At 48.3% G+C, this 25344-nt stretch overlaps 2 protein-coding genes across 2 annotated transcripts in view; both read right to left on the bottom strand.

Moving 5' to 3' along the window:
• Window positions 1–821: 821 nt before the first annotated feature.
• Window positions 822–11284, bottom strand: GDPD2 (glycerophosphodiester phosphodiesterase domain containing 2). The gene is made up of 17 exons (XM_050776240.1): window positions 10860–11284; window positions 9495–9611; window positions 9149–9262; window positions 8781–8884; window positions 8380–8473; window positions 8126–8185; window positions 7764–7862; window positions 7492–7585; window positions 7222–7367; window positions 7014–7096; window positions 6769–6919; window positions 4535–4756; window positions 4187–4335; window positions 1750–1897; window positions 1540–1622; window positions 1262–1290; window positions 822–1168 (listed from the first exon to the last, which is right to left on the bottom strand). Exons 2-17 carry the CDS (start codon window positions 9573–9575, stop codon window positions 1116–1118), a joined length of 1710 nt encoding a protein of 569 aa, XP_050632197.1. The 5' UTR covers window positions 9576–9611; window positions 10860–11284; the 3' UTR covers window positions 822–1115.
• Window positions 11285–13333: 2049 nt separating this feature from the next.
• KIF4A (kinesin family member 4A) overlaps window positions 13334–25344 on the bottom strand; it is a 132110-nt gene continuing 120099 nt past the window's right edge. The window contains exons 29-31 of the mRNA XM_050776218.1: window positions 16171–16287; window positions 14377–14499; window positions 13334–14097 (exon numbers count right to left, since the gene is read on the bottom strand). Of these exons, the coding sequence (XP_050632175.1) occupies window positions 13894–14097; window positions 14377–14499; window positions 16171–16287 (444 nt within the window). The 3' untranslated portion in view covers window positions 13334–13893. The remainder of the gene's footprint in view (window positions 14098–14376; window positions 14500–16170; window positions 16288–25344) is intronic.

Raw genomic sequence — 25344 nt, 5'->3', positions numbered from 1 at the left:
TTAGCTGCGGAGCCCAGGGACTCCCGAGCCGCAAACGCATTGGGGAACTTGCTCCTCGAAGGGAAGGCTGGGCCGGAAATTGGACCCTGCTCGCAGCCCAGAGGAGCGAAAACTTGTGGAAATCGGACCTTGCCCTCGGAGTCCTGAGTCAAGGACACGAGTCCCCAAGCGGCACGGAAAACAGGTGGCATTCAGCAAATACGTCACGGCGACAACGGATGCGGCCCTCCTCTTGGGGCGGCCACAAGGTGGAGCTACAGCGCAACCCTGCACCGCGCGCCTGGCCTCCGGACGCCCCCGAGGTGGCTGCTCTCCCGCGGGCCTCCCGCGAGTCCTTCATTGCCGCAGGTGATTCTCCTCCCACCTCCAGTCCACCTCCTCCCATCTCCCCATGATGGCCCCTCAAGGTCGTGTCCCATCCAACCACAGATAGAAGGTGCTTCCTCTCCCCAGCCCCTGAGCCAAAAAGATTAGGCTGTGACCAAATGGAGATTACATTCTTTGAGTAACAGATTAAGACAAGATACAGGAACCAACCCGCCTTGAAGAAAAGGCTGCGCACAGCAAAAAGCCACCTGTAAGCACAGAATTACATGGCTAGATGGGCTCTTCAGCTTCTGGCCTCTAGGCACGAAAACAGCTAAGTTGCAAGGGTCGGGGAAGACAGTATATCGTGGAGTGGCGATGGTGTCTCTATCATCTTACCGTTCTGCGGGAAAGACCATTTCGTTATCTCCTTCAGTCCCTCTTCCAAGCTATCCCACCCCGACACACCCTGTGCCTTCTATGCAAGAACACGTGCACACAAGTCTGAGACATTATCCGAGCAATCTCCCTTTTACTTCCTCTGTTCTAGTTTCATTTGGGGAGAAACTTCTCATGACTCACTGTGTTCCCAAACATCTCAGGTCAAAACCCCAAGGGGAGCAGATTCCATAGCAGCTTAGGGAATGCCCATCACCTAGGCAAGGGGCCCTCATGGTTCAAAATCTCCTGTTGGCAAAGCTCCTCTCACTGCAACCCACCACCCCTGAAGCATTCCATTTCAGCTGCTCTCCAACCCTTGCTGTTTGCGCAATGTAGACTGCCTTGGGTGGGGAGGCAGGGCAGGGCATTCACTCCATCATGAAATTGTTGATCCTTGTCAGCAGCACTGCTGTTTCCAAGCCTGGGGAGGAGCGGGAGGGTAGGTCATCTAGGGAGTTAAGCAAGGGGAAAGCTACAGGAGGAGAAATATGAGGTGAGGGGAGAAAGTTCTTACCAGTTTTCCCTCTCTTCTTAACAAATCTCCTGTGGGGAGAAAAGCTTCCCATTGTGAGTTCAGCTAGCTTCAAGCAGGCCCTTCCAGCCCCCACACCTGCTCCCCTAAGTGCTTTTCCCATGTTCAAGCCAATTTGATAGTATAAGGAAGGGCCTAAGAATCTCAAAGGAACTAAACAGACCCTCAGCCCTGGGCAGCATATATGAGTCTGAAGCAGCCTCACCACCAGGGCCCTGGAGAAAGTAAGGACCCAGAAAGCTGGGGCACAAAGCACTCACCTTTGGAGGAGGAAGGTCCACAAAAGCAGCATGGTGGAGACAGAATTGGTAATGACCCATACGATTAGGTAGGTTTGAGGGGTCTGTGAAAATAGGAAAAGGTCCCAAGGGTAGTATATCAGGGGAAATAAGTAAGGAAGAGAGGGACAGAATTAAGGAAAACCAGGGATGGGAGAAGAAGAGGAGAGGTGACAGTCCCAGAGCCCTTACAATAAGCCAGATAGGGTAACGCATCTGCTGCAGCAGCTGGCAGTCGTTGGTGGTGACCGAATCCACCCCTGCACACCAAAGCAGGGAGAAGAGCCAGGGTTTGTTCACTACAAATAGGTTCACCGAGACATTATCCTTGTGCAATGCCCTGTGAAGGTGGGAAAGAAAATAGGGAACATCCAGAATCATGGTGCACGGGACCTGGGAGGCAGCCCCCTGCCTGTGCTTGAATCTACAGTGCCACTGCCAAGGAGGTATCACCTCTGCCTTTCCATAGCAGCCCCTGACCAACAGTGATTTTCCTTTCATAGCTGAACTCTGTCTTCTGGTGGATTCCGCCCATGGGTACTAGCTTTGCTATCTGGGGCCACACAATGTGTCTCTCCCCTGGGTCCTGAGCAGAGGCCCTGTCTCCCTGAGCCTTCTCTAGGCCCCACAGCTCCAGCTCCTTCAGCCATTACTCTTATTATTTCCTTCCCTGTACAAGCCTCTCTAATATGATATATTCCAATTTATCAATGTTCCTTTGAAAATATGGGGCCTGTCTCTGAAAATAATATCCCAAATAGGCTTGGACCAGCCTTTTTTTTTCGAGACAGGATCTTGCTCTGGAGTGCAGTGGCACAGTCTTGGCTCACTGCAGCCTCGACCTCCTGGGCTCAAGTGATCCTTCTGCCTTAGCCTCCAGAGTAGCTAGGACGATAGGTTGGCACCACCATGCTCAGCTAAGTTTTTTTTTTTTTTTTTGGTAGAGATGGGGTTTTGCTATGTTGCCCAGGCTGGTCTTGAACTCCTAGGTTCAAGTGATCCTCCCACCTTGACCTCTCAAAGTGCTGGGATTACAGGTGGGAGCCACCATGCCTGGCCAACTTGGGTCAGCTTTGAATAGAGCAAAACTATCTCCTCCTGTCCTCTGGGCACTATGCCTGTATTCAGGTAGCCCAGAGTCAGGTTAGCCTTTGGCAATGTTACATCCCACTGATGACTCACTACGTATACTGTTCAATGAAAGCCCTGATCTTTTTCACACACGTTCCTGTTGATGCCAGTGTCTCCTCTCTGGTCTTCATGCAACTGAAATTCTTTTGGGCCCCAAATAGAGGTCTTTACATCTATCCCTGGTGCATATCATCTTGCTAGATTTGGCCTATCTTTTTACAGCACCTAGACCTTTCAGGGCATCGATTCCATCATCAGTGTATTCATCACCAATTCACATCATTTGGAAACGTGATCAGCAGTTGATTAGCAGCTGGTGTTGACCAGGACAAGACTAAGGTGAGAGCCAAACCCTATGTCATGTCTTCCTCTTTGGGGATAACTTGGGGAAAGAAATACTTATATAGCTAGGTGAAGTGGCTCATGCTTATAACCAGGAGGCTGAGGGCGGCAATGGCTCAGGCCTGTAATCCCAGCACTTTGGGAGGCCAAGGCAGGAAGATTGCTTGAGGCCAGGAGTTTGAAACCAGCCTGGGCAGGTAGTAGGAACCTGTCTCTACAAAAAAAAAAAAAAAAAAAAAAAAAAAAATTAGCCTTGCATAGTGGTGCGCGCCTATAGTCCTAGCTACTCAGGAGGCTGAGGTGGGACAATCACTTGAGCCCAGGCGTTCAAAGCTGCAGTGAGCTATGATCAGGCCACTGCACTACAGCCTCGGTGACAGAGCGAGACCCTATCTCTAAAAAAATTTTTTTAATTAAAATTCAAATTAAAAGAAGAAATATGTATGATAACTGGGCTATCATTCAGTTCACATTTTTCTATCTGAACACAAGGACCTTATAAGAGGCTTTAGCAACCAGATGCTTTGAAGTCCGTCATGGTTCAGCTGGGTCAGCTTCTGGGGTTCAGCTCACATCTGGGACTCTCCCCGATTCATGCTGTCTTACCCTGATCTCTTTGTTGTGGAATAAAATCCTTCCCATGGCCTACAAGGTCCTACCCAATTTGACCCCTGCCTGCTTCTCTAGCTTCCCCTTCCCCTTGCTCATTAGGCTGCCGTTCCTGTTCTGCAGCTCGTAGTTAGCTGCTTGCGACCATTCAGGTCTCAGCTTAGATATCACCTCTTTAACCAGCCTTCCTAATGTGGCTGCACCCACCTCCCTGCTCCAGCCCATCACTCCCAAACCTAACCACTCTTCTACATCTCTCTGTTTTGTCTTCATAACACTTTTTCACTTTCCAATATGCATGTATTTTGTTAAGTGACTTATTCTCTGTTTCTTTCAGTAGTACATGTATTCCCCAAAAGCAGGAACCTTGTCTGTCTGATTCGTGTTGTGTCCCCAAAGCCTGCAATACTACCTGATACATGGCAAGTGTTCCGTAAATACTTGTTGTATGAGTGAATGAATGAAGAGGCTTTGCTCTCCCTGAATTGGTTCTTCCCTGCCATTAAGCCTCATGTGATCCCCTTGGTTCCTTTCCTCTAGCGCTCACTTGATATCCAATAGTGGCAGATCTTGATAGGGGAGGTTGAGAAACTGGGGCCTCTCAGTTCTGTTGCCTCCCTGATGTCCATATATCTGGCGCATTCCAGGTGCCCGTCGTTGGACATTAGCACGATCTTCATCCGGTAGCCAAAAGACCTGTGGTTCAGGAAGGATGGGTGTGAAGCTGGGGAAGACCTAGGGATTCCAAGGGCAGGGACGGGGCAGAGAGGTTTGACCACAGAATGGGGTATGTGAGCTGGGGCAGGGCCCTGGGGCTAGGGGCAGCCTCAAAATCATCATCATCATCATGGCCTAGGGAAGGCAGGGTGGGGAGAGGGGGTCCTGGAAACATCACCATGGTTTGGGGCACCCTTGCATTCAGCACAGTCTCCAATGTCTGGATCACAAAAGTGTCATAGTATGTGTGGTTTTGTGGGGGTCGGCGCAAGTCGAACATGATGGAAAGGTTGAGGGCTGCGGCTTCCTCCAATAGCTCTTCTAATGCTGGTACTGTCTGATTCTCAGCCTCTTTCTGATCAGGGCCTGCCAGCGGTTTGGCACCCCAGAAGGGTCGCCTCTATAAGAAAGAACAATTATTTCAAGACCAGAAGAGGCCTCCCGGCCTTGCCCCCATCCTCACTATCTTCACTCATATCTTCCACTTGGTGTCCAGCTTCTTTCCACCTCTGAGCCAGGGCCTTTTTCCAAACCGTGGCCTTCTTCCAGACCATCTAACAACTTACTCTGTGACCTCAACCTCCTGCCCTTCCAGTTTCCTAACTTCCTCTCTCCCACTACATCTTCCCGTTGGTCTCGAGGAGACCTCTGCAATCTTGACGCTTTGGTTTCTTCCCAGTTCATCAGCCCCTTTCTAGCTGCACCTACATCCCCTACCCATGGTTCATCCACAGCTTGAACTACTTTTCCATAGCACTCTCAGCTCCCTTTCTGTCCCACTTGCCCTACAACTCCCAGACTGATTCAATTGTACAATTGTCTGCCTCCTCTACCACTAGAACTGGGGACTGAGCACTGCCACGGGCAGAGTACAAAATGTGGGCTCTTGGCACTGCAGTCCTTATTTTTCGCTCTCAGCACTGCTTAGCAATCCTTTTACTTGCTCTTGATTTGCTCCCTCTTCCATTCCCCCTAGTGTTATTCCCAGCCTCTGCTACTCTCCTCTCCTCTCCTTATTCTCAATGAATGACCTCACTTCCTAATTGCTGACATGGATAAAGCTAGCTATCTAACACTTATTAAGTACTTACTATGTGCCAGGCAGTGTTCTGAGTACTTTATGTGTATTAACTGATTTAATCCTCCCGATAACCCTACAAGGTAGGTACTGTTATTATTCCCATTGTACAAATGAGAAAATTGAGGCACAGAGAGACTTAAGAAATGCTGCCTCGGGTCACACAGCCAGTAAGTGGTGGAGCCAGGGTTTAAACCCAGACATCCTTTGCTCTTAATCACTCTGATCTGATATGATGTAAAGAATTAAATGGAAAAGAAGCAAATTGCAAAAGAGTCTGTGTAATGATTCTATTTGTGCAAAATAGAGAGAGACTGTGTGTTTGTGTATGCAGATGCACCTTGACTTATGATGGGGTTGTATCTTGATAAACCCATTTTTTAAGTTGAAAAGATTGAAAATCAAAAATGCATTTAATATACCTAACCTACTAAATATCCTAGCTTAGCCTAGCCTACCCTAAGTGTGCTCAGAACTTACATTAGCCTACAGTTAGGCAAAAATCATCTAATACAAAACCTATTTTGTAATGAAGTATTGAATATCTCATGTGATTTATTGAATATTGTACTGAAAATGAAAAACAATTGTCATGTGGGTACTCTAAGTATAGTTTCTACTGAATGTATATCAATCTCAAATCATCATAAAGTAAAAAAATCATTAAGTGGAACCTCAGAAGTCGGGAACTGTGTGTGTGTATCCAACTGTTAACAGTGAATATTTCAGAGGGATTGGACTATGGGAGACTTTGATTTCTATGTTATTTCTTATTTCTCTGATGTTTTACTTTTTACAATGAACATGTATTACTTTTACAATCAGGGAAAGAGGAACTGAAAAAATTCAATATCCTTTTAAATATTTTGTACCACTTACAGGATTGAAGTTGACACTTCTGGGCCAGGCATTCGGAGATCTTCAAGGCCAAGCCTCTGCTCCCTACCACTCCCATGAATTGTCTCTCTCAGTTACATTCAGCCACACTTTATTCCTGGAAACACCCTTTTTCAGACTTCTGGGTTTTACATGTCCTCTTCCCTCTGATGGAGTTCCCGTTCCCTGCTTTGTGCATCTTAGGAGAAGACTCTCATCTTCTCCTGTATGAATCCACTCCTGATTCTCTCCCAGGCAGGAAAATGTTTTTCTTGCTCTGGGTTTCCTGAATCGTCTGCTGCCTAGGCTCTCTACTAGGTGGAAGTGACTTGAGTGAGAGCACAGACTATGTTCTTATTGCCTAGCACAGGGCTGAGCAAATGCTTACCAACAGAATGAACTCTGCCCTCTCTGAGTGTCCCTGTAGGTGGCTGCCTCTTTGCAGAGGCTGTCCTCACCTCTAGGAACCAGGACCCAGCATTGAGTCTCTTCAGTTCAGCCCAGGAGAAGTCACTGCTGTGGGCTGTGATTCGGGTTGGGAATACAGAGGCTACATTCGTGGTCCTGCTCAGGTGCTCATCATGCATGAGGAAGGGGACCCCGTCGGAGCTGAGGGCACAAGGGGTGTCAGAGGGCCAAGCTCTGGGGCTGGTCATCATATCCTTCAGCCCCCCCAGGTCCCCTAAGCCCCAGCTTCCCTCACCTGACCATCACATCAGTCTCAAACACAGTAGCTCCGCATTCAGCTGTCTTCCGCAAGGACATCAGGGTGTTCTCGGGAGCCAGCTGTGAAAGGGAATAGGCGATGAGGTAGCAGGGGAGGGTGGGAGACTGGGAACCCACAGGCCTGGCCGCTGTAGCGTGGACGAGCAGACCTTCCTGACCCTCCCAGCATTCTGTCCAACACTCACCATGGGGGCCCCTCGGTGTCCCACCAGCCCAGGCTTGGGTGGTAAGTCACTGGGTTCCATGATGCAGGGTGAGGAGATGCATAGTGGGGCCAAGTAGATGACCAGGACAACTCCAAAAAATAGGAGCAGTAGCAGAATCTTGGGACCTGTGGGGAGTGGGGGACAGGCTTTCAAGAATGGGCAAGGGGAGAGCTCTGGGGACGGAAGGCAGAGTGCAGGTGGCAGAGCAGGAGTGGCCAGCAAGGGTGAGTGGGGCAGTGGCATTGGCACCTCTTCGGTGGATACGGTAGAAGGTATCAGCCACAGGCCAGGCCAGGAGGGTGATTCCAGCGGCTGCTCCAATATGAAGGAATGGGGCTGTGGCCTGTGGACAAGAGCTGGTGAGGCGGGCTCTTCTCCAGTGCCCCTCCCCGCTTTCCTCTTAGGGCCTGACTGCTGGAGTTGAGAGCTACCTGTAGTCTTGGGGGAATAGGAGCAAGATATGTTCTAGAGTTGGCTGCAAGCCAAGGCTCCTGCCTAGACACTGGAGATTGGCCACTCACCTGCAGTGACACACGCAAGCTATGCCACTCCTGCTGCCATTGGAAATCCAGTCCCACAAGGCCAGCGGCCACAAGTAGCATAATGAGGAGCAGCAGCACCTGGGGGCCCAGGGATGAATGAGGCCTCTTGGTCAATTTGGGCTTATGGTCGGTGAGCTGCTCCTTCACTCTCTGGAGAGGGGACCCGACCCTTCCCTTCCCCTGACACATCTACTTTCCTCCTTTCACTCAACAAATACTTACTGGGCTTCAGGTCCTGGGCTTGACCCCCCGGGGGTATAAAAGTGAGGTCCTCAGCAAATAGCCAGCCAAGTGCTGGGCCCAGTGGCCCCCTCTCCCATGCATTCCCATCCCTACTGTACCTTGTGGAGGCTGTGCAGATGCAGGGGCTGTCTACAAAGCCGCAGGAGCAGGGCCAGGACCTGGGGGCAGAGAGTGGTGGGACTGATGGGGCACCAAGAGGGGAGCAAGGTTACTGAGGTGGGCTTCCCAGGCTGGTACCTCCGTCCTGCCCAAGAATTAGCCCCTCCCTCAGTGGCCAGGATGAGAATAGGGAGCTAGAACTAAGCAGGAAGGAAGGCAGAGGTGGGGTTAGGCCAGCGGCCTCCAGACCCACCAATAGCAAGGATGCATATGTGACCAGTAGAGAGATGACCAGGAGGAATGCCAGGGACCAGTCCATCCAGTGTCCCCAGCGGCGGAAGAGGAATCTGTGGGAGGGGAGAGGGAAGTGTCCAAGTGGGGGAAGGGGTGTCAATAGTGGCCTGAGGGGAGGTGGGGTGGGTGGATCCAGGAGGACTAGAAGGGAGTGAGGAGAAAGCCCCTCACGGGGCCAGGGGCTCCAAGGATTGAGATTTTGTGGAGGGATTTTCTAAGGAGATTGGGTAGCAGCAGAGCTGGGTTTGAGGAGCTGGGCAGGGCTGGGGGATGACTGGCAGTGGGGCGCCTAGGGGTCCCAGGGTGGGGAGCAGGTTGACATGTATGCTGGGGAAGCGGCGGGGGGAATCCATGACACACTCATTGAAGTTGTGCAGGTCATTGAGAAGGACGAGCCCGATGTACAGCCAGCCCAGGGAGAGTAGGAAGGTGAGGAAGAGCAGGCCAAACCAGATACAGTCGCACTGCAAAGGGGCAGGAGAGAAACTCATAACCAATACCTACTTGAAGCTCGGAGTCCCCAGCAGGTGGCAGCTGAAGGGAGCTGCCTGCCCCGTGTTGGGCTGCTCTGCTCAGGGGGCAGCTCTTTCCATATTTTAGGGAGATTTTCTTCCTGGGAGAGAGAGCCCCTTCCCCCAAGCTGTCTATGAGCACAATTGGCCTTCTTATCCCCTCCAGTGGGCCTCTGCCTTCTGACTTCCAGCCTCCCCCCTCTATCCCTACTCCACCTTGCTGGTTTGCATCCTCTCTCTGGGGCATTTCCTCCAGTGGCAGCTATACAGGCAGTGGAGGCAGCGGGCCCAGACGGAGCAGCAGCCGGGGGACTCGGCCATGGTGAAGGCCTGGGGGAAGGGACACTCAACCATCAGGGACCCTGGCAGAGGGCAGATCCCAGTCCCCCTCCCAGTGTATCTGAGGAGCTCGGGGGAGGAGCAGAGGCCTGGGCCGCTGCTCAGCAACGGAGGTCACGGGGCAGGCCCAGAGTGCCAGACTGGATGAGGCGAGCAGCCCCAGCTGCAAGCCTGGCAATGGGAGACAATCTCCAGAGCCTTCGTTTCCCTTTAATCTTGGTACCTGGAGAGTCAGTGGGACACCCAAGAGGTCCAGCCTCTTTTCGGGCAGGATGCATATCCACTGTCTCCAGCTCCTCCCCATTTAACAGCACACACCTCTGGGGATGGAGTGCTTGCCCTGGGGGTAAAGAACTCAAGAGAAACTGCCCAGGGTGGGGCAAACTCAGTTCAGCAAGTTAAAGCAGGTTTGGCCAAGCTGGAGGCAGCCCCATGCTGAATTGCTTTCCAGCCCAGGAAGCAGAAGTAACCTGAAGCAAAGGTTCCAGTTCTGACCTGGGGCTAATGAAGGCCCAGCTAGTTGGCCAGTTGCTATGGTTATAGAGATTATTCAGATCACAAATCTCTGAAAGATTCTCTGTGTCCACCTCGCAGGGGACAGAGGGCACTGCCAAGAAGAGGAAGACTTGAGGTGAACGTGTTGCCTGGGTCACTCCCAGTCTTCTAAAGGAATCTTTGGATTTTCAAAATACAAAGCCTCCCCCTCAAGTCCTGCCCTTTCCTGCCCAGTCATCCCCCCACCCCAACCAGAAGCCCAGACCCGCCTTCAGGAGCCCCACCCTCTAAGTTAGCTTTGGTCAAAGTACAACAAACGCAGGGCAAAGGTGTGAATGCGGGGTGTGGTTGTCTTGGGGCAGGGGACCCCTGTACCTTATGCTTCTGGGTTTGGCTGACTGAGCTGATCCCCAGACTTGGCTGGGTATGTGACTGATTCTACACGAGAGGGTGTGCGATTTGTGTCAGCATTTGTACTTGTGTTTGCACAACTGGCTGTCGGTACAATACGATTTCAGGTGACTTTGAGTATGTAAAGGAGCCCCTGGATACACCCAAAGTGTGTGAGCATGTGTGCATGTGGGCTGAGGGACAGGACCCCTTGTCCTCCGAGCTCCCCAGAGGCTATGGAGTCTTAGAGGGGTGCACAGTGGCTGGGTCCGGTAAGGAGGAAGGTGTGGCTGCTTCTGAACTGCCCTCTTTATGCTGCCTTGGGAAAGGAGGGTTAGGGTAGGGGTGAGGAGCTGGAGCTGGGGGAAGGAAATCTCTCCCCTCTCTGAGACCCTTCCCAGTAAAAAGCCAACCCAAAGGGAAGCCCTTGCCTCTGCCCATCTTGGAGCTGGTTTGATAGCCTGCCCTAAGCTCTTGCCTCCCCTGGGGTCCTACCCCTGTGCCCCAGACACTGCCTTCCAGAGTCCCCTCCCTTCAGGAGCTGTCTGTAGGATGGGATCAGGGTCTGAGCAGCCTGAAAACCCCAAGTAGGGGAGCTGACAGGGGTGCCATTCAATCCCCCGGTCCAAGCCCAGCGGGATGGAGCTGGTCTCTGCTCCACAGCTCCCATCTGTAGCCCCCCAGCCTTCCCGAGCCCTCACACCTTTGCTCAGTGGCAGCTCCGCTCCACTCTGCTCTCTGCACTGCTTCCCAGCTCCTCTCCGAGTGGTGTGCCTCCTCCCTTTTTCAGTCGTCGGTTCAGCCCTATGAGTCAAACAGGTGGCACTGTTGCCACCTACAGGAGGCTGTGTGGGTCCTCTCCCTAGGCCTGCAGCTGCTCTGTGGCCTGGGCACAGCCCGGGTGGGAAGATGGAAGGCAGGAAGGGGGAGGGAGAGCAAATCTGCTTCTTTACTTGCTGGCGGTCAGGGGGCTTGGGGTGAGGAATTCCTTTGTGCAGCCTTTCCCATCCCTCTGTCCCTCCTCCTGTTCCCCTCCCAGTCACTGCCGGGGCTTTGTCCTGGCTCAGGGAGGCGAGGGCTGAGGGCACAGGCTGGCGGGAAGCTGGGGGGGAGGTGACCACACAACTTTGCAGCTTGGCAGTGAGGAGAAGAGGCCCAGCCAGCCCACTGGAAAGGCGTGTGTGTGTGTGTGTGTGTGTGTGTGTGTGTGTGTGTGTGTGTATGTATGTGTGTGTAAGTCTAACATCAAGTCTCAAGCTCCCTGGGAATACAGCCTTGATTCATTAGGCCCCCTCCCCTCTTGAGCTCCTACTTCTAATTCAGCAAGGTGCATGTATAAGAAGCTGCAGCCTGGAGCGGTGTCTCACACCTGTAATCCCAGCACTTTGGGAGGCCGAGGTGGGTGGATCACCTGAGGTCAGGAGTTCAAGACCAGCCTGGCCAACATGGTGAAAAAATACAAAAATTAGCCAGGCATGGGGGTGTGCACCTATAATCCCAGCTACTTGGGAGGCTGATGTGGGAAGATTGCTTGAGCCCGGGAGGTCGAGGCTTCAGTGAGTTGAGATTGTGCTACTGCACTCCAGCCTGGGCAACAGAAGCTACAAGCTACTTCCTGAACTCTGGACAGCAAGTTGCCCTGTTTCTGGACCAGAGGTCCCCATGGGCCTTGTGGATCCTGGGTGACACTAGTAGTTCTCCCGTCTTCCCTCATCACCTGACAGGAGATGCTCATTCAGGACTTGTGTCATTTCTGCTGCCTTGTCCCTAAGGCATATGAGTCTCTTTCCAAGAATCCTTTGAGGAGTGTAGTGTATATTGGGGTCACAGGCTTTTGGAAGATGAACACATACAAAAGATGCTGTTACTATAGCATCAGCGGGGAAGGGCTGGTTAGCATGCTATAGAGTTTGCTTAGTGCTAAAGCACAGGGGTCTGGGTGGGATGGGGGCCAGGGGCTGGCTTGATTGACCTCTCCCTCTACATTATGCCTGATGCGGTGACTCGAGGTCTGGGGGCTATTAGTGCAGTGTTGGTAGGAAAGGATGTTTTCTCTGGGGATAAGTCTGCTTACCCCTCCCCCGCCACACACTGGCTTTCAAACAGTGAGAAGGAAGACTGGCTCTCTTATGCCAAGAGCTGGCCCCCCTCCCACTCAGCCTTCCCATTGTGTCCAGAGGCTCTAGTTGGCAATGGCAGAGGCTCCTTTGCTCCCTCGGCATTAAAATGCAAAGAGAAGCAGGGCTGCTTGCTGGCAGGAGGCCAGGGAGGACCAGCAGGTCACCTAGTCCATTGCAGGCTTCATTCTAGGCAGACTGTTGCTCAATTTCTTTTGCTTGGGCTCTGGTGGATTCTAGAGGAGTCTTGGCTTTTGAGTTTTTGGGGATGGTTTGGGAGCTTTCTTTGGGAGAAGGGTTTTGGAATTCAGAATGCATAGATATGAAGCGCAGGGCTTGTGAGCACCTCAGAAGACAAGGCCAGTCAGCAGCCTGTGTATGGTATTCCAGGGCTGGCCCCCTTTTAGCTTTAAGCAGAGATGGAGAACCTGATACATTGTAAGGCATAAGCATCTTTCAAAGGAGAATGCAAGGAGCCAGTGCCGTTCTGTCCTGGGACTGGACAGCAGTATGGTGCAATGCCCCTCCTGCACTAAGAAATCAGGCTGCAGGGCATTAGAAGTGGCCGCTGCTGGCACTCTAGAGAGTTGGCTAGAGTGAAGCTTGGATGGTAGCTCTGCATTCGGGCCCTAGCTCACTAACTTTGTGACTCTGGGTAAGTTACTTAACTTCTTTGTACCCCAGTTTCCTCAAATGCAAAATAAGGACATCTATCTGTTGACCTTTTTGTGTGTGTGTGTGAAGAACAAATAAAATTGTGGCAAGAACATGGAGATGGTTAGTAAACGTGGTTTCTTCCTCCCAAATCTGGAAGCCAGGCAGGTTCTACAGTGGAGGTCAGGCCACTGGCCTTGCTAACGTGATTCTGATTTCTTAGGGTAGCAGAGCAACATAAAGACATGTCACACTCCACACTACCTTCTGGGAAAGAGGGCGGCTACAATAAGTCAGGGAGGCTCAGGTACTTGTAATGAATCCCCTTAATAGCTTCCTCAGGGGCTCAGGAACACAGGTTGAAATTTTATTTCTCCCTCTAGCACAGAAGGATCTTCCCGAACAGTAGATGGGCTAAGGTTTATTTACTTACTTAACATTTAAAAATAATTCATTTACTTCAACAACATGGAAGACAATCGAGAGTACTATTGAAACACAATTCAGAGAGGGTCAGGACAGTACAGATCACAACCCCATTCCTGAGGTGGAATGAAAGATCTAAACCAGGCCTCCGTCCTAGGCCAGGCTCCTCCGTTAAGCAGAGACAACCAAAAGATAAGAAAGCCTTGGCCTCATCCCCGTCATGAGATAGCCTGAACTGCTCACAAATAAGAAATAACTTGATGATTTTGAGGACTGGTTCCTGATGAGTCATTAGGAAAGTCAGTTGGTTCTCTCTTCAGTAGGTGGTTTGGCACCCTTCTGGAGAACAGCGAGTAGTAGTCTGGAGCTGGAGGCTGAGGGCCAACATCCAACAAAGGTTACCTTCTTTTCAGTAACACTTTTTTCCTTTTTTCAACAGCAAGAAACCTGAAATCCAGAGAAGTCATTTAAAAACCCCTTCTGGCTGCAACCTGAAAGATCTCCCAAGCCAGACTGAGGGTAGAGATGATGACTCCAACTTCAGTGGGCCTCTTCTTCGATAGGGGAGCAGCCAGAGAAGAAGCTGGTGTTGCTGGCCAGAGCTCGTTTCTTTTTCTTCCCTGGAGCCTTATTTTCTTGGTATTCTGTTGCTACATGTTTCAACTCTGGGAGGTCAAAAAGGGAGGGAGCTGGGGGAGTCTTCTTTGACGGCACCTGCTCCACGTCGCACATCTCTTTCAGGATCTAGGAGGGACAGAGACAGGTATGAATAGGCTTTAGAAAGGGGCAGAAGCTCAGCCCAGCCGAGCTGCTATAGATGCTCGACATACTCCCAGTAGTATGAGGTATTCTTTAAGATCATTCCATGGAAAAAAACCAGACTCTAGTCTATGTGCGACCCCTAGTTCCCAGCAAGCTGATTACACCTTTACTCCACCTGCCTCTCTTCTACTGGTCCGTCATAGATAACGCAGAGAAGGATGCTAATCCAGTTTTCCAATGCCTGCCTTTTAGCCCACCTACCTTGCTATTGGGGGTGGCACAGACGGGATTAAAGAAGCTTAATCCTGGGGTCACCTCCGTAGGATCCTCCAATTTGAAGGAGCCTTCAGAATCCTGGGTCCGTTCAACAGTGCCCAAGCTATCCTGAAAATCAAGCAGACAGGCATATTATAAATTTGGCTGCAAATCAGTCTGCTCCCATTCAACCAAAGAGGTAACAGTTCTAAGTGCCTGATTAGTCAGCTGAAGCAAGTCTTAGGGAGGCCCTGCTTGGGGAGGTCACAGTGTTTGACATACTCTATCCCTGAAGGAATGGAGCAATGCTTGTAGGTAGCCTCTGAAGGCAAAGACTAGGTAGTGGCATGGGACATCTCACAAGGCCAGGTTTAAAGCAAAGAAAACCTTGGTCATTTGTTTGACTAAACTCCCCCTCTCTACAATTTGCGATATCCCTTTTAGCATCTATACTGGGTGTTGCCTGTATTAGTATTCCTTTCAGTTAACGAAACTGATTCTGAGAGAGACAGATAGAGATGGGAGGAGGGAGGGAGGGGCCATGCCCCTCTGCCTGGAGGCCCTTTCACGGAGCTACTACATGACTCTTGAACCCAAATTGAAAAACCACAGGAATAGAGGATCCTCAAGGTCTCTGCTACTTCTACAGTTCTTAGCCTGACTTCTGGCTTGCCTATGTATATTACAAGTTTTTTTTTTTTTTTTTTTTTTTTGAGATGGAGTCTCACTCTGTTGCCCAGGCTGGAGTGCAGTGGCGCGATCTCAGCTCACTGCAAGCTCCACCTCCCAGGTTCATGCCATTCTCCTGCCTCAGCCTCCTGAGTAGCTGGGACTACAGGCGCCTGCCACCACGCCCGGCTAATTTTTTTCTATTTTCAGTAGAGATGGGGTTTCACCGTGTTAGCCAGGATGGTCTCGATCTCCTGACCTCGTGATCTGCCTGCCTCGGCCTCCCAAAGTGCTGGGATTACAGGCGTGAGCCACTGCACCCGGCCAGAGGTCTTTTTAATAGAAGATGCAGGTTGAAACTTTTCACATGTGGATGTTCAAGAAATGCATGATGAATCATCATTAGACCGTGCTTGCTAGAATTATTGTATATCACATAGAGAGCTGTAGTAATGCATTTTTGCTATTGCACAGGTAGGTGTAAGGCAGGTATAGGGATCTGACCTGCTTGGTGCTGCTCTTCCCAGGGCACATTTGGTTTTCCTGAGTTTGCTATTCCTGGGGACAATATTAAGAGGACATTTAGATTAACTTGGTTTACAACAGTGACTATTAGAAAGGCCTGGTTCCTGTGGGTCTTTTCCTAGAGCCATGGAATAGCTAGCTGGTTGCCATGGAGAGAGTCTAAGTAACGAATGTCTCAAGATGTCAGAAGGATTAACTTCCTGGAAGCTGCTACCTCAGCACGTGGGTCTTACAGTTCCAGTTAAACCTCTGGACTAGTTTCTAGTTTGATCTTACATGTCTATATGCCTGTGAATGCCTGCTCTCTTGTCCTTGTCGTCTCAAAAACAGTACTGAAACTTTACAGCCAAGCCTGGGGGTAGGGAGCTCTATACCTGGGAATCTCCTGGGAAGCACTGTGGTTTCTGAAAGGGGTATGTGAACAGGCGAGCAGCAAGGAAAAAGGATTGAGAAGTGAACTGTCTCTTTTCCTGGGTTCAGAGGGAAGGAGAAGGGTAGGAAGAGCTGTGCAGGAGACTCCAGGTTTCAGGACGGAAGACAGAAAAAGAGGGTGGAAACTAGTGGGAGGTCTGAAGGGATGGGGAGAGGAAACAGCACTGATCCTACCTTGCCTTGCTGGCGGTTCCGACACTTTGTGGGGTCACAGCAACAGTCCACACCACAGTCTGACTTTTGCTTCCTGCACCCACACTGCTTGTTTCCACACCAGCCCTTGCAGGAACACTGCAAAACAGGTTTGCAGAAAGACACATTACTGAAAGGGTTAGAAGACTAGTTTAAAATGACTTCCCTTCATTTGCAAGCTTTTCTAGAAAAAAATGGAAAGTACTATTATCTACCAACCTTCAATCTCCTTAGTCCTCTCTTCTTTGGTGAAACAATAATCACCAAGAACTGTCACAGGTTTAAAGAGAACAAGTCTTGCAAGACAAATCCATTTTCTTTTCTTTTCTCTTTTTTTTTTTTTTTGAGATGGAGTCTTATTATGTCACCCAGGCTGGAGTGCAGTGGCACGATCTCTGCTCACTGCAACCTCCACCTCCCAGGTTCAAGTAATTCTCCTGCCTCAGCCTCCTGAGTAGCTGGGATTACAGGTGCACGCCACCATGCCTGGCTAATTTTTAAATTTTATTTTTTTGAGACGGAGCCTTGCTCTGTTGCCCAGGCTGGAGTGCAATGGTACGATCTTGGCTCACTGCAGCCTCCGCCTCCTGAGTTTAAGCAATTCTCCTGCCTCAGCTTCCCGAGTAGCTGGGATTACAGGTGCCTGCCACCACGCCTGGCTAATTTTTGTATTTTTAGTAGAAACAGGGTTTCACCATGCTGGCCAGGCTGGTCTCGAACTCCCGACCTCAGGTGATCCACCTGCCTCGGTCTGTCAAAGTGCTGGGATTACAGGCGTGAGCCACCATGCCTGGCCACCTGGCTAATTTTTGTATTTTTAGTAGAGATGGGGTTTCACCACGTTGCCCAGGCTGGTCTCAAACTCCTGACCTCAGGTGATCAGCCCGCCTCGACCTCCCAAATTGCTGGGATTACAGGTGTGAGCCACCGCGCCTGGCTGAAAAATCCATTTTCTTTTGGACAGAATACTTGAAGGACGGATCAGAGGGATAGCATAATGCAAGGCAACTGACAAAGACTCTTGTGACAACTTTATGGGCAAAGTGAAGAACTGTGAGCTGGATGGTAGTATAGTTAAGTACATTTAAAAACTGAGTGTAGTTGCTCAGTATTTTTAGAATTACCAAACTGTACTTTCATCCAGCTCACATTTCTGCATTTTGTCCAGTGTTAGTCTGGGCTTTGTCCTTACCACATTTTGATAAATCACTGATGATATGAAATAAAATCATTTACATTTGATAGCACTTTACAGTTTTCAGAGTACTTTCATGTACATAAATACAAAATCTCATTTGAATCTCATAACTAGTCTATAAGGTAGGCATATTTATCAGCTCTAACAATGACAGAAAGCTGGAAGGATGAGTAATATGTAAGATAAAAGAATCACAATTCAAAAATATTTTGACAAGCTGGACTTAAGGTGTGAAAGTAGAAAGAAAGTAAGTTTGTAAGTTTGGTATTTAGGTTCCCCTCAACTCAGTCATAGAAATACAATATGGAGAGTGATCTAGCTTAAAAGTAGACCGTGCAGTGGCTCATGCCAGTAATCCCAGCACTTTGGGAGATCAAGGCGGGTGGATCGCTTGAGCTCAGGAGTTTGAGACTAGCCTGGGCAACATGGTGAAACCCTGTCTCCACCAAAAATACAAAAAATTAGCCGGACATGGTGGCAACCTCGGGAGGCTGAGGTGGGAGGATCACTAGAGCCTGGGAGGTGGAGGCTGCAGTGAGCTGAGATCACGCCACTGCACTCCAGCCTGGGTGACAGAGTGAGACCTCATCTCAAAAAAAAAAAAAAAAAGACTGTGTAGAAAAGGGCCTAGGGATTTGAGGTGTAAGCAAGCTCTGTAAGTCAACAGCTTGAAATGGCTGTCCCAAAGCAAATGCAGTCAGGTAGAAATCTGGAGTTCAGAAAAGATGGGGAGTAATTATTTCACTGTACCCCGGCTCAGTAGGATCCCATTTGAAATAATGCATCCTGGCTGGGCACGGTGGCTCATGCCTGTAATCCCAGCACTTTGGGAGGCCGAGGCGGGTGGATCATCTGAGGTCAGGAGTTCAAGAACAGCCTGACCAACAAGGTGAAACCCCATCTCTACTAAAAATACAAAATTAACAGGGCGTTGTAGCGCATGCCTTTAATCCCAGCTACTCAGGAGGCTGGAGGCAGAAGAATCGCTTGAACCTGGGAGGCAGAGGTTGTAATGAGCCGAGATTGCGCCATTGCACTCCAGCCTGGGCGACGGAGTGAAACACCGTCTCAAAAAAAAAAAAAAAAAAAAAAAAAAAAAGAAAAAGAAAGAAAGAAATAATGCATCCTATTTCAGGGCACCATAATTTTGTTCATGCGTACAAAAGCATAGACAATAGCAATAAAAAACCTCACTCATGCCCCCACTAACCCCCCTTAACAGTAAAATGCAGATATAACCGAGGTCTCCTATGTACTCCTTCCTGATCCCATTTGCGTCCTCCCTTTCCAGGGATAAACAGTCTACTGAATTAGGTATTTAACATTCCTATCACATTAGTTTTTTTTGTTTGTTTTGTTTTGTTTTGTTTTGTTTTGGAGACAGGGTCTTGCTCTGTCACCCAGGCTGGAGTGCAGTGGTGCAATCATAGCTCACTGCAGCCCCAACCTTTTGGACTTAGTGATCCTCCTTCCTCAGCCTCCAGAGTATTTGGGACCACAAGCACATGCCACCACGCCTGGCTAATTTTTTGTTTTTGATTTTGTAGAGACAGGGTCTTGCCATGTTGCCCAGGCTGGTCTTGAACTCCTGGCCTCAAGCAATCCTCTTGCCTCAGCCTCCCGAAGTGCTGAGATTACAGGTGTGAGCAACAGCACCTGGCCACACATATGAGTTTTTGTAAAAAAACAAAAATAAACAAGAAATTGTCTTACACATTTTTAAACTTTGTATAAATGACATCTTACATGTTGATACATATAGCTCAATTCCGTTCATTTTCACTCTATGAACTTGCCACAATTTACCCATTCTCCTGATAGTGCCATTTTCCACTCTTATAAACAAAGCTGCAGTAGTGATGGCTAACATTAATGTGTGCCAGGCACTGTTATAAGGGCTTTCCGTTTATTAAACCAGTTTAATTGATAAGCATGTTTTCTTGTATGCACATTCAGGAATTCAGTGTGTATGTTTTATAAAGAGGATGTTAAACAAAAAAGAGGTGAGTGATCAGAATTACAGGAAACAATGCTATAAGAAAAATCATAGAAGAAAGTGGGATAGTTTGGCTTTGAAAAGATAGAGGTGGCCAAGCTCACAGGATGAAGGAACAGAGTGACAAGAGACCTCAGCAACCATCTAACGACTGGTTTGATGTACGAAGCTCCTCTTAACATCCCTGGTCTAATTATCTGAAGCTCTATTTATCCTGAGGTAATAATAGTTTCTATATAACTTCTGGTCATAGAACCCAATTCTGCCATCTAAAATGACATGGAATCGGCCGGGCGCGGTGGCTCAAGCCTGTAATCCCAGCACTTTGGGAGGCCGAGACGGGTGGATCACGAGGTCAGGAGATCGAGACCATCCTGGCTAACACAGTGAAACCCCGTCTCTACTAAAAAAAAACAAAAAACAAAAAACTAGCCGGGTGAGGTGGCGGGCGCCTGTAGTCCCAGCTACTCGGGAGGCTGAGGCAGGAGAATGGCGTGAACCCAGGAGGCGGAGCTTGCAGTGAGCTGAGATCCGGCCACTGCACTCCAGCCTGGGTGACAGAGCGAGACTCCGTCTCAAAAAAAAAAACAAAAAAAAAAACAAAAAAAAAAACACTTGACTTTTAATAGTTGTGTATAATATTTCCTCATGGGGATAATGTCAATTTATTTAACCAGTCCCCTAATGTTAAATATTAAGATTGTTTTGAAAGAAATTGTTCACTATTATCAATCATGTTTTAGTAAATATCCTTGTATAGAAATATAATCTAAACTGTACTACGACTGACAAGGCCCTCCATCATCCGGCCCTTGACTACCCATCCCCTGACTGTAGCTTATGCTCAATACATTCTAGCCACACTGGCCTTTTTAGTTGTTCCTCAAGATACTAAGCTCATTCTTGCCCCGAGGTCTTGCATTTTCTGTTCCCCTTTCCTGAAATGTTCTTCTGATGCTTTTCCTGACTTGCTCTTCACTGTTTAGGCCTCAGCTTAGATATTTCCTTCTCAGAGAGAGCTCCACAAGCACTCTTCTTTAAACAAAATTTTTTTTTAATGAGGTAGGGTCTCGCTGTTACCCAGCCTGGTCTTTGTAACTCCTGACCTCAAGCAATCCTCCCAAAGTGTTGGGATTACAGGCATCTGCCACCATGCCCAGCCTCCCGAAACACTCTTTTTTTAGTAGAGATGGGGTTTTGCCGTGTTGGCCAGGCTGGTCTTGAACTCCTGACTTCAAGTGATCCGCCCACCTCAGCCTCCCAACATGCTGGGAATACAGGCGTGAGCCACCACACCTGGCCCCAAGCACTCTTCTAAAGTGCTCTTTTCCCATCCCACATTCTCTATGACTTCACTATTTTCTTTTCCACTCATCACTATCTAAAATTATCTTATTTTTCTGGTTACTGTGTGTCTCTCCCCACAAGAATACCAGTTTCATGAGGGCAAAGAATCTCACCTGTCTTGTTTCATGTCTTCTCAGCAGCTAGAAACAGTGCCTGGCACATAGGTGCCCAGAAAAAAATTTGTTGAACGAATAAATATATTTACATACCAATGTCTATTTCCTTAGTATAAATTCCTATAAATTACTGGGTCAAAGGATAGAAACATTTTAAAGGCTATTGATACATATTTTCAAGTTGCTTTCCTGAAAAGTATACCAATTTATATTCCTAATAGCAATACAGAAATGCCCTTTTTTTTTTTTTTTTTTTTTTCAGACAGGGTCTCACTCTGTCACCCAGGCTGGAGTGCAGTGGCATGATCAGAGCTCACTATAGCCTCAACCTCCAGGGCTCAAGTGATCCTGTGGCCTCAGTCCCCACTGAGTAGCTGGGACTACAGGTGTGTGTCACCACGCCAGGCTAATCTTTTGTATTTCTAGCAGAGACAGGGTTTTGCCATGTTGCCCAGGCTGGTCTCAAATTACTAGGCTTAAGTAATCTGCCCACCTCAGCCTCCCAAAGTATTGGGATTACAGGTGTGCGCCATGGTGCCCAGCCAGAAGTCCCCTTCTTAGTCACCCTTGCCAATGCTAGACATTATAATAACAAAACATCTTTGCTGCTTTAAGACAGGATGAAAGATGGAGTTCTATGACATGTCCTGGTGATACTTCCCCAGGATGACAGTGATCCACTGATTGCTACAGCCTGGGTAAGGTCCTTTGGCCATTTACAAATTCATCTAAATGCTCCAAAAAGGCTGTTACCTCGTCCATGTTTCTCTATTTTATCCAAGAGATAATATCATGAGAGCAGTATCTGAAGGGCTGTCATAAAGAATGATTAGGCTCTTATATAGCCAAGACCCATTGGGATGATGTATAGGACAGCACATTTCAGCTAAACAAGAAGGAACTTTCTAACAATTAGTGGAGTCCAATGGGTTGTCCTGTAAGACTGTGAGCTTCCCCCTATTAGAAGTCTTCAAGCAAGAAGAGGTTAGATAAACACCTGGTAGTGGTATTATAGCACAGTCATGACATACATGACAGATGTAGTTGCATGAATGCCACGTACATGAGCTGTAACTTCATCCTATTCTCTCTCACACCAGGAAGCAGATTAGAATGTCAAAGACAGAATGTGACCCTATCACAGGCATAACTACAAATGTATTTACTACATGTATACAGGGTGGTGTGTGTGTGTGTGTGCATGTGTGTGTGTGTATATCACAACTGCTGGCAACCCACCAGCATGTTCCAGCACCATAGTTGAGAAGTAATAGGGGGACTCTTTTTTTTTTCTTTTTCTTTTGTAGAGATGGGATCTAGCTGTGTTGCCAAGGTTGGTCTTGAACTCCTGGCATCAAGCAATCCTCCCACCTTGGCCTCTCAAAGTGCTGGGATGACAGGCATGAGCAACCACACCCGGCCAAGGGATTCTTTGTAGAGAGTGGAAAGCAGAGCTGAAAGACCTCTGTTCTCAACTTAAGCCAGTTGTTCTCAACTCTAGCTGCACATAAGAAATCTCTGGGCAGCTTTTCAAAAAGGCCATGTCCTACCTCAGACTAATTACATCAGAATATCTGGGGGTGGGGTCCCAGGCTCCATGTTTAAAAGCTCCCTTGGGGGTTCCAATGTGTGGCTAGACTTGAGAACTACTGCTTTAGAGTCCATAATTCCTCTAGCACTAAGCTCAGTGTTACACTGTACCTCATACTTCAGAAGGATAAGATCTGGTCAAAAAAAAAAAAAAAATACCAGGATTGGTAAGTGATGCTGTGGCAAAAACAAAAAACAAAGAATACCAGACTAGGAATTTGGAGACTCAGGCTCTAGTCTTATATTTAATGCTTGGCATGACCTTGGACAAGTCACTTCATCCAAGTTAATCTCCATTCTTTTTTTTTTTAATTTTTAAATTTAGAGATGGGGGTCTCACTCGGTCATTGAGGCTGGAGTGCAGTGGCACAATCATAGTTCACTGCAGCCTTGAACTCTGCGCTCAAGTGATCCTCCCACCTTGGTTTCCCAAAGTATTGGGATTACAGGTATGAGCCACCGTGCCCAGGCCATTCCTTCATCAGTAAGGTAGAGGCAAGAATACCTGCTCCCTCTTTTCTGCCAAATGTGACAAATGAGAATATTTGTAAAATGCTTATAGTGCTTTAACAACAATATCTGCATGATATTGTATCCTTCACAAGGTGCTTTTGCATGTATTCCTCCTAACTTCTCAGATAACATATAACACCATATAAAAGCATTGTTATGGCCAGGTGTGGTGGCTCATGCCTGTAATCTCAGCACTTTGGGAGGCTGAGGCGGGTGGATTACAAGGTCAGGAGATCGAAACCATCCTGGTTAACATGGTGAAACCCTGTCTCTACTAAAAATACAAAAAATTAGCCGGGCGTGGTGGCAGGTGCCTGTAGTCCCAGCTATTCGGGAGGCTGAGGCAGGAGAATGGCGTGAGCCCGGGAGGTGGAGCTTGCAGTCAGCTGAGATCGCGCCACTGCATTCCAGCCTGGGGGACACAGCGAGATTCCATCTCAAAAAAAAAAAAAAGGCATTGTTATTAAAACCCATTTACACAACTTTGACTGTTACTTTGACTCAGGATATTAGTCCTAGAAGGAACCTTATTCATAATCTATTCTAGACCAGGGGGTCCACAACCCCTAGGCTGGGGACCAGTACTGGTCAGTGGCCTGTTAGGAACTGAGCCACACAGCCGGAGGTGAGCTGCAGGTGAGCAAGTATTACAGCCTGGGCTCCGCTTCCTGTCAGATCAGTGGCAGCATTAGATTCTCATAGGAATAAGAATCCTATTGTGAACTGCGCATGTTGCGCACTCCTTATGAGACTCTAACTAATGACCGATATCTGAGATGGAACAGTTTTATCCCCAAACCACCCCCACGACCAGTCTGTGGAAAAACTATCTTCCATGAAACCGGTCCCTGGTACCAAAAAGGTTGGGGACCGCTGTTCTAGACCCTGCATTGCATAGATAAGGAATCTGAGGCCCAGGGAGACTGACTTACTCAACGTTACTCAATGAACCCGTGGCAAACTCAAGACCCATGTCTATCTGGCTTCTAGGTTACTACTTTTTCTATGATAGCACATGACTTACCCCCCAGCATCTCCTTAGTACCTATAGGAAATGTGGCTGAGTAAGGAAGCCATTAACTCTGGACAAGTCATCATTTTGGTGCCTGCTTCAGTCTCCTTTTCAGTAATCTAGTGATAGTCCCAGCCAGCTTCAGCTGGGTTGAAGCAGTAATAATAAAGGTCCTCTGTGAAACATCAAGGTCTACAGGTAATACGTCTGCAAGCAGTCTGATCAAAGAGCAGTCATAGCATCCATGTACTTTCAGATTGCCAAAAGGTAACTTTAGAGAAACTAGATTTTATGCTAACTTGCTCCCTTTAAAGTCCAGTTATATTCACTTTCCAAATTATAAAATCAGGAGAAAAGCCTAGAAAAGAATAATTCCTCATTGTTTTAGACATAGGATTTATCACTAATAGCAAATATTATTTACTTGCAATATTTGCTATATACTTCTATGTTGCCCTTTTAAGCTTACAGCAACAGTGCTATAATAAATATATGAAGCTTTCCGTGAGGACAAGTATACCTGTATTCACCTCACATTTGGAAATTCCTTTCCAGAGCTTTAGGCCCTCTACCATTTTTCTTTTTTTTTTTTTTTTTTTTTTTTTTTTGAGACAGTCTTTCTCTGTCTCCCAGGCTGGAGTACAGTGGTGTGATCTCAGCTCACCGCCATATCCACCTCCTGGGTTCAAGCAATTCTCCTGCCTCAGCCTCCCAAGTAGCTGGGATTACAGGCATGCGTCACCACGCCTGGCTGATTTTTGTATTTTTAGTAGAGATGGGGTTTCGCCATGTTGGCCAGGCTGGTCTTGAACTCCTGACCTCAGGTGATCTGCCTGCCTTGGCCTCCCGAACTGCTGGGATTACAGGTATGAGCGATGCCTGGCCTCTACCATTTTTCTGTGTGTACTTCTCAACTCTGCCTCCTATTACTTAGCTGACCTTTTAATCTACATTCAGTTCATGCTCTCTACTTCAAGTATAGTAAAACATCCATAAATGTTTGTTGAGTAAATGAATGAAAGACAGACACTCTCTGCCCCATTTTCTCTAAGTGTCCCAACTCTGTTCCACTACCATCTTCAGGTCTTAGGAATATGCTATTCATTGTGCCAGAAATGTCTCGCAGTTGCTCCCAAGACTATTTCCCTTTCTGTCTTACAACACAGCAATAGTCACCTCTTTCATGGCATTTTCTTAAATTACACCTCCTTGGTTTGGCTTTATAGTCACTCTTAAAAACTTGTGCGGTGGCTCACGCCTGTAATCCCAACACTTTGGGAGGCCAAGGTGGACCGATCACCTGAGGTTAGGAGTTCGAGACCAGCCTGACCAACATGGAGAAACCCCATCTCTACTAAAAATACAAAATTAGCCGGGTGTGGTG

This window comes from Macaca thibetana, chromosome X (genome assembly GCF_024542745.1).
Source record: "Macaca thibetana thibetana isolate TM-01 chromosome X, ASM2454274v1, whole genome shotgun sequence".
NCBI lineage: Eukaryota > Metazoa > Chordata > Mammalia > Primates > Cercopithecidae > Macaca > Macaca thibetana.
The sequence above is the reverse complement of the archived record's forward strand: the minus strand, read 5'-3'. Positions and strand labels throughout refer to the sequence as shown.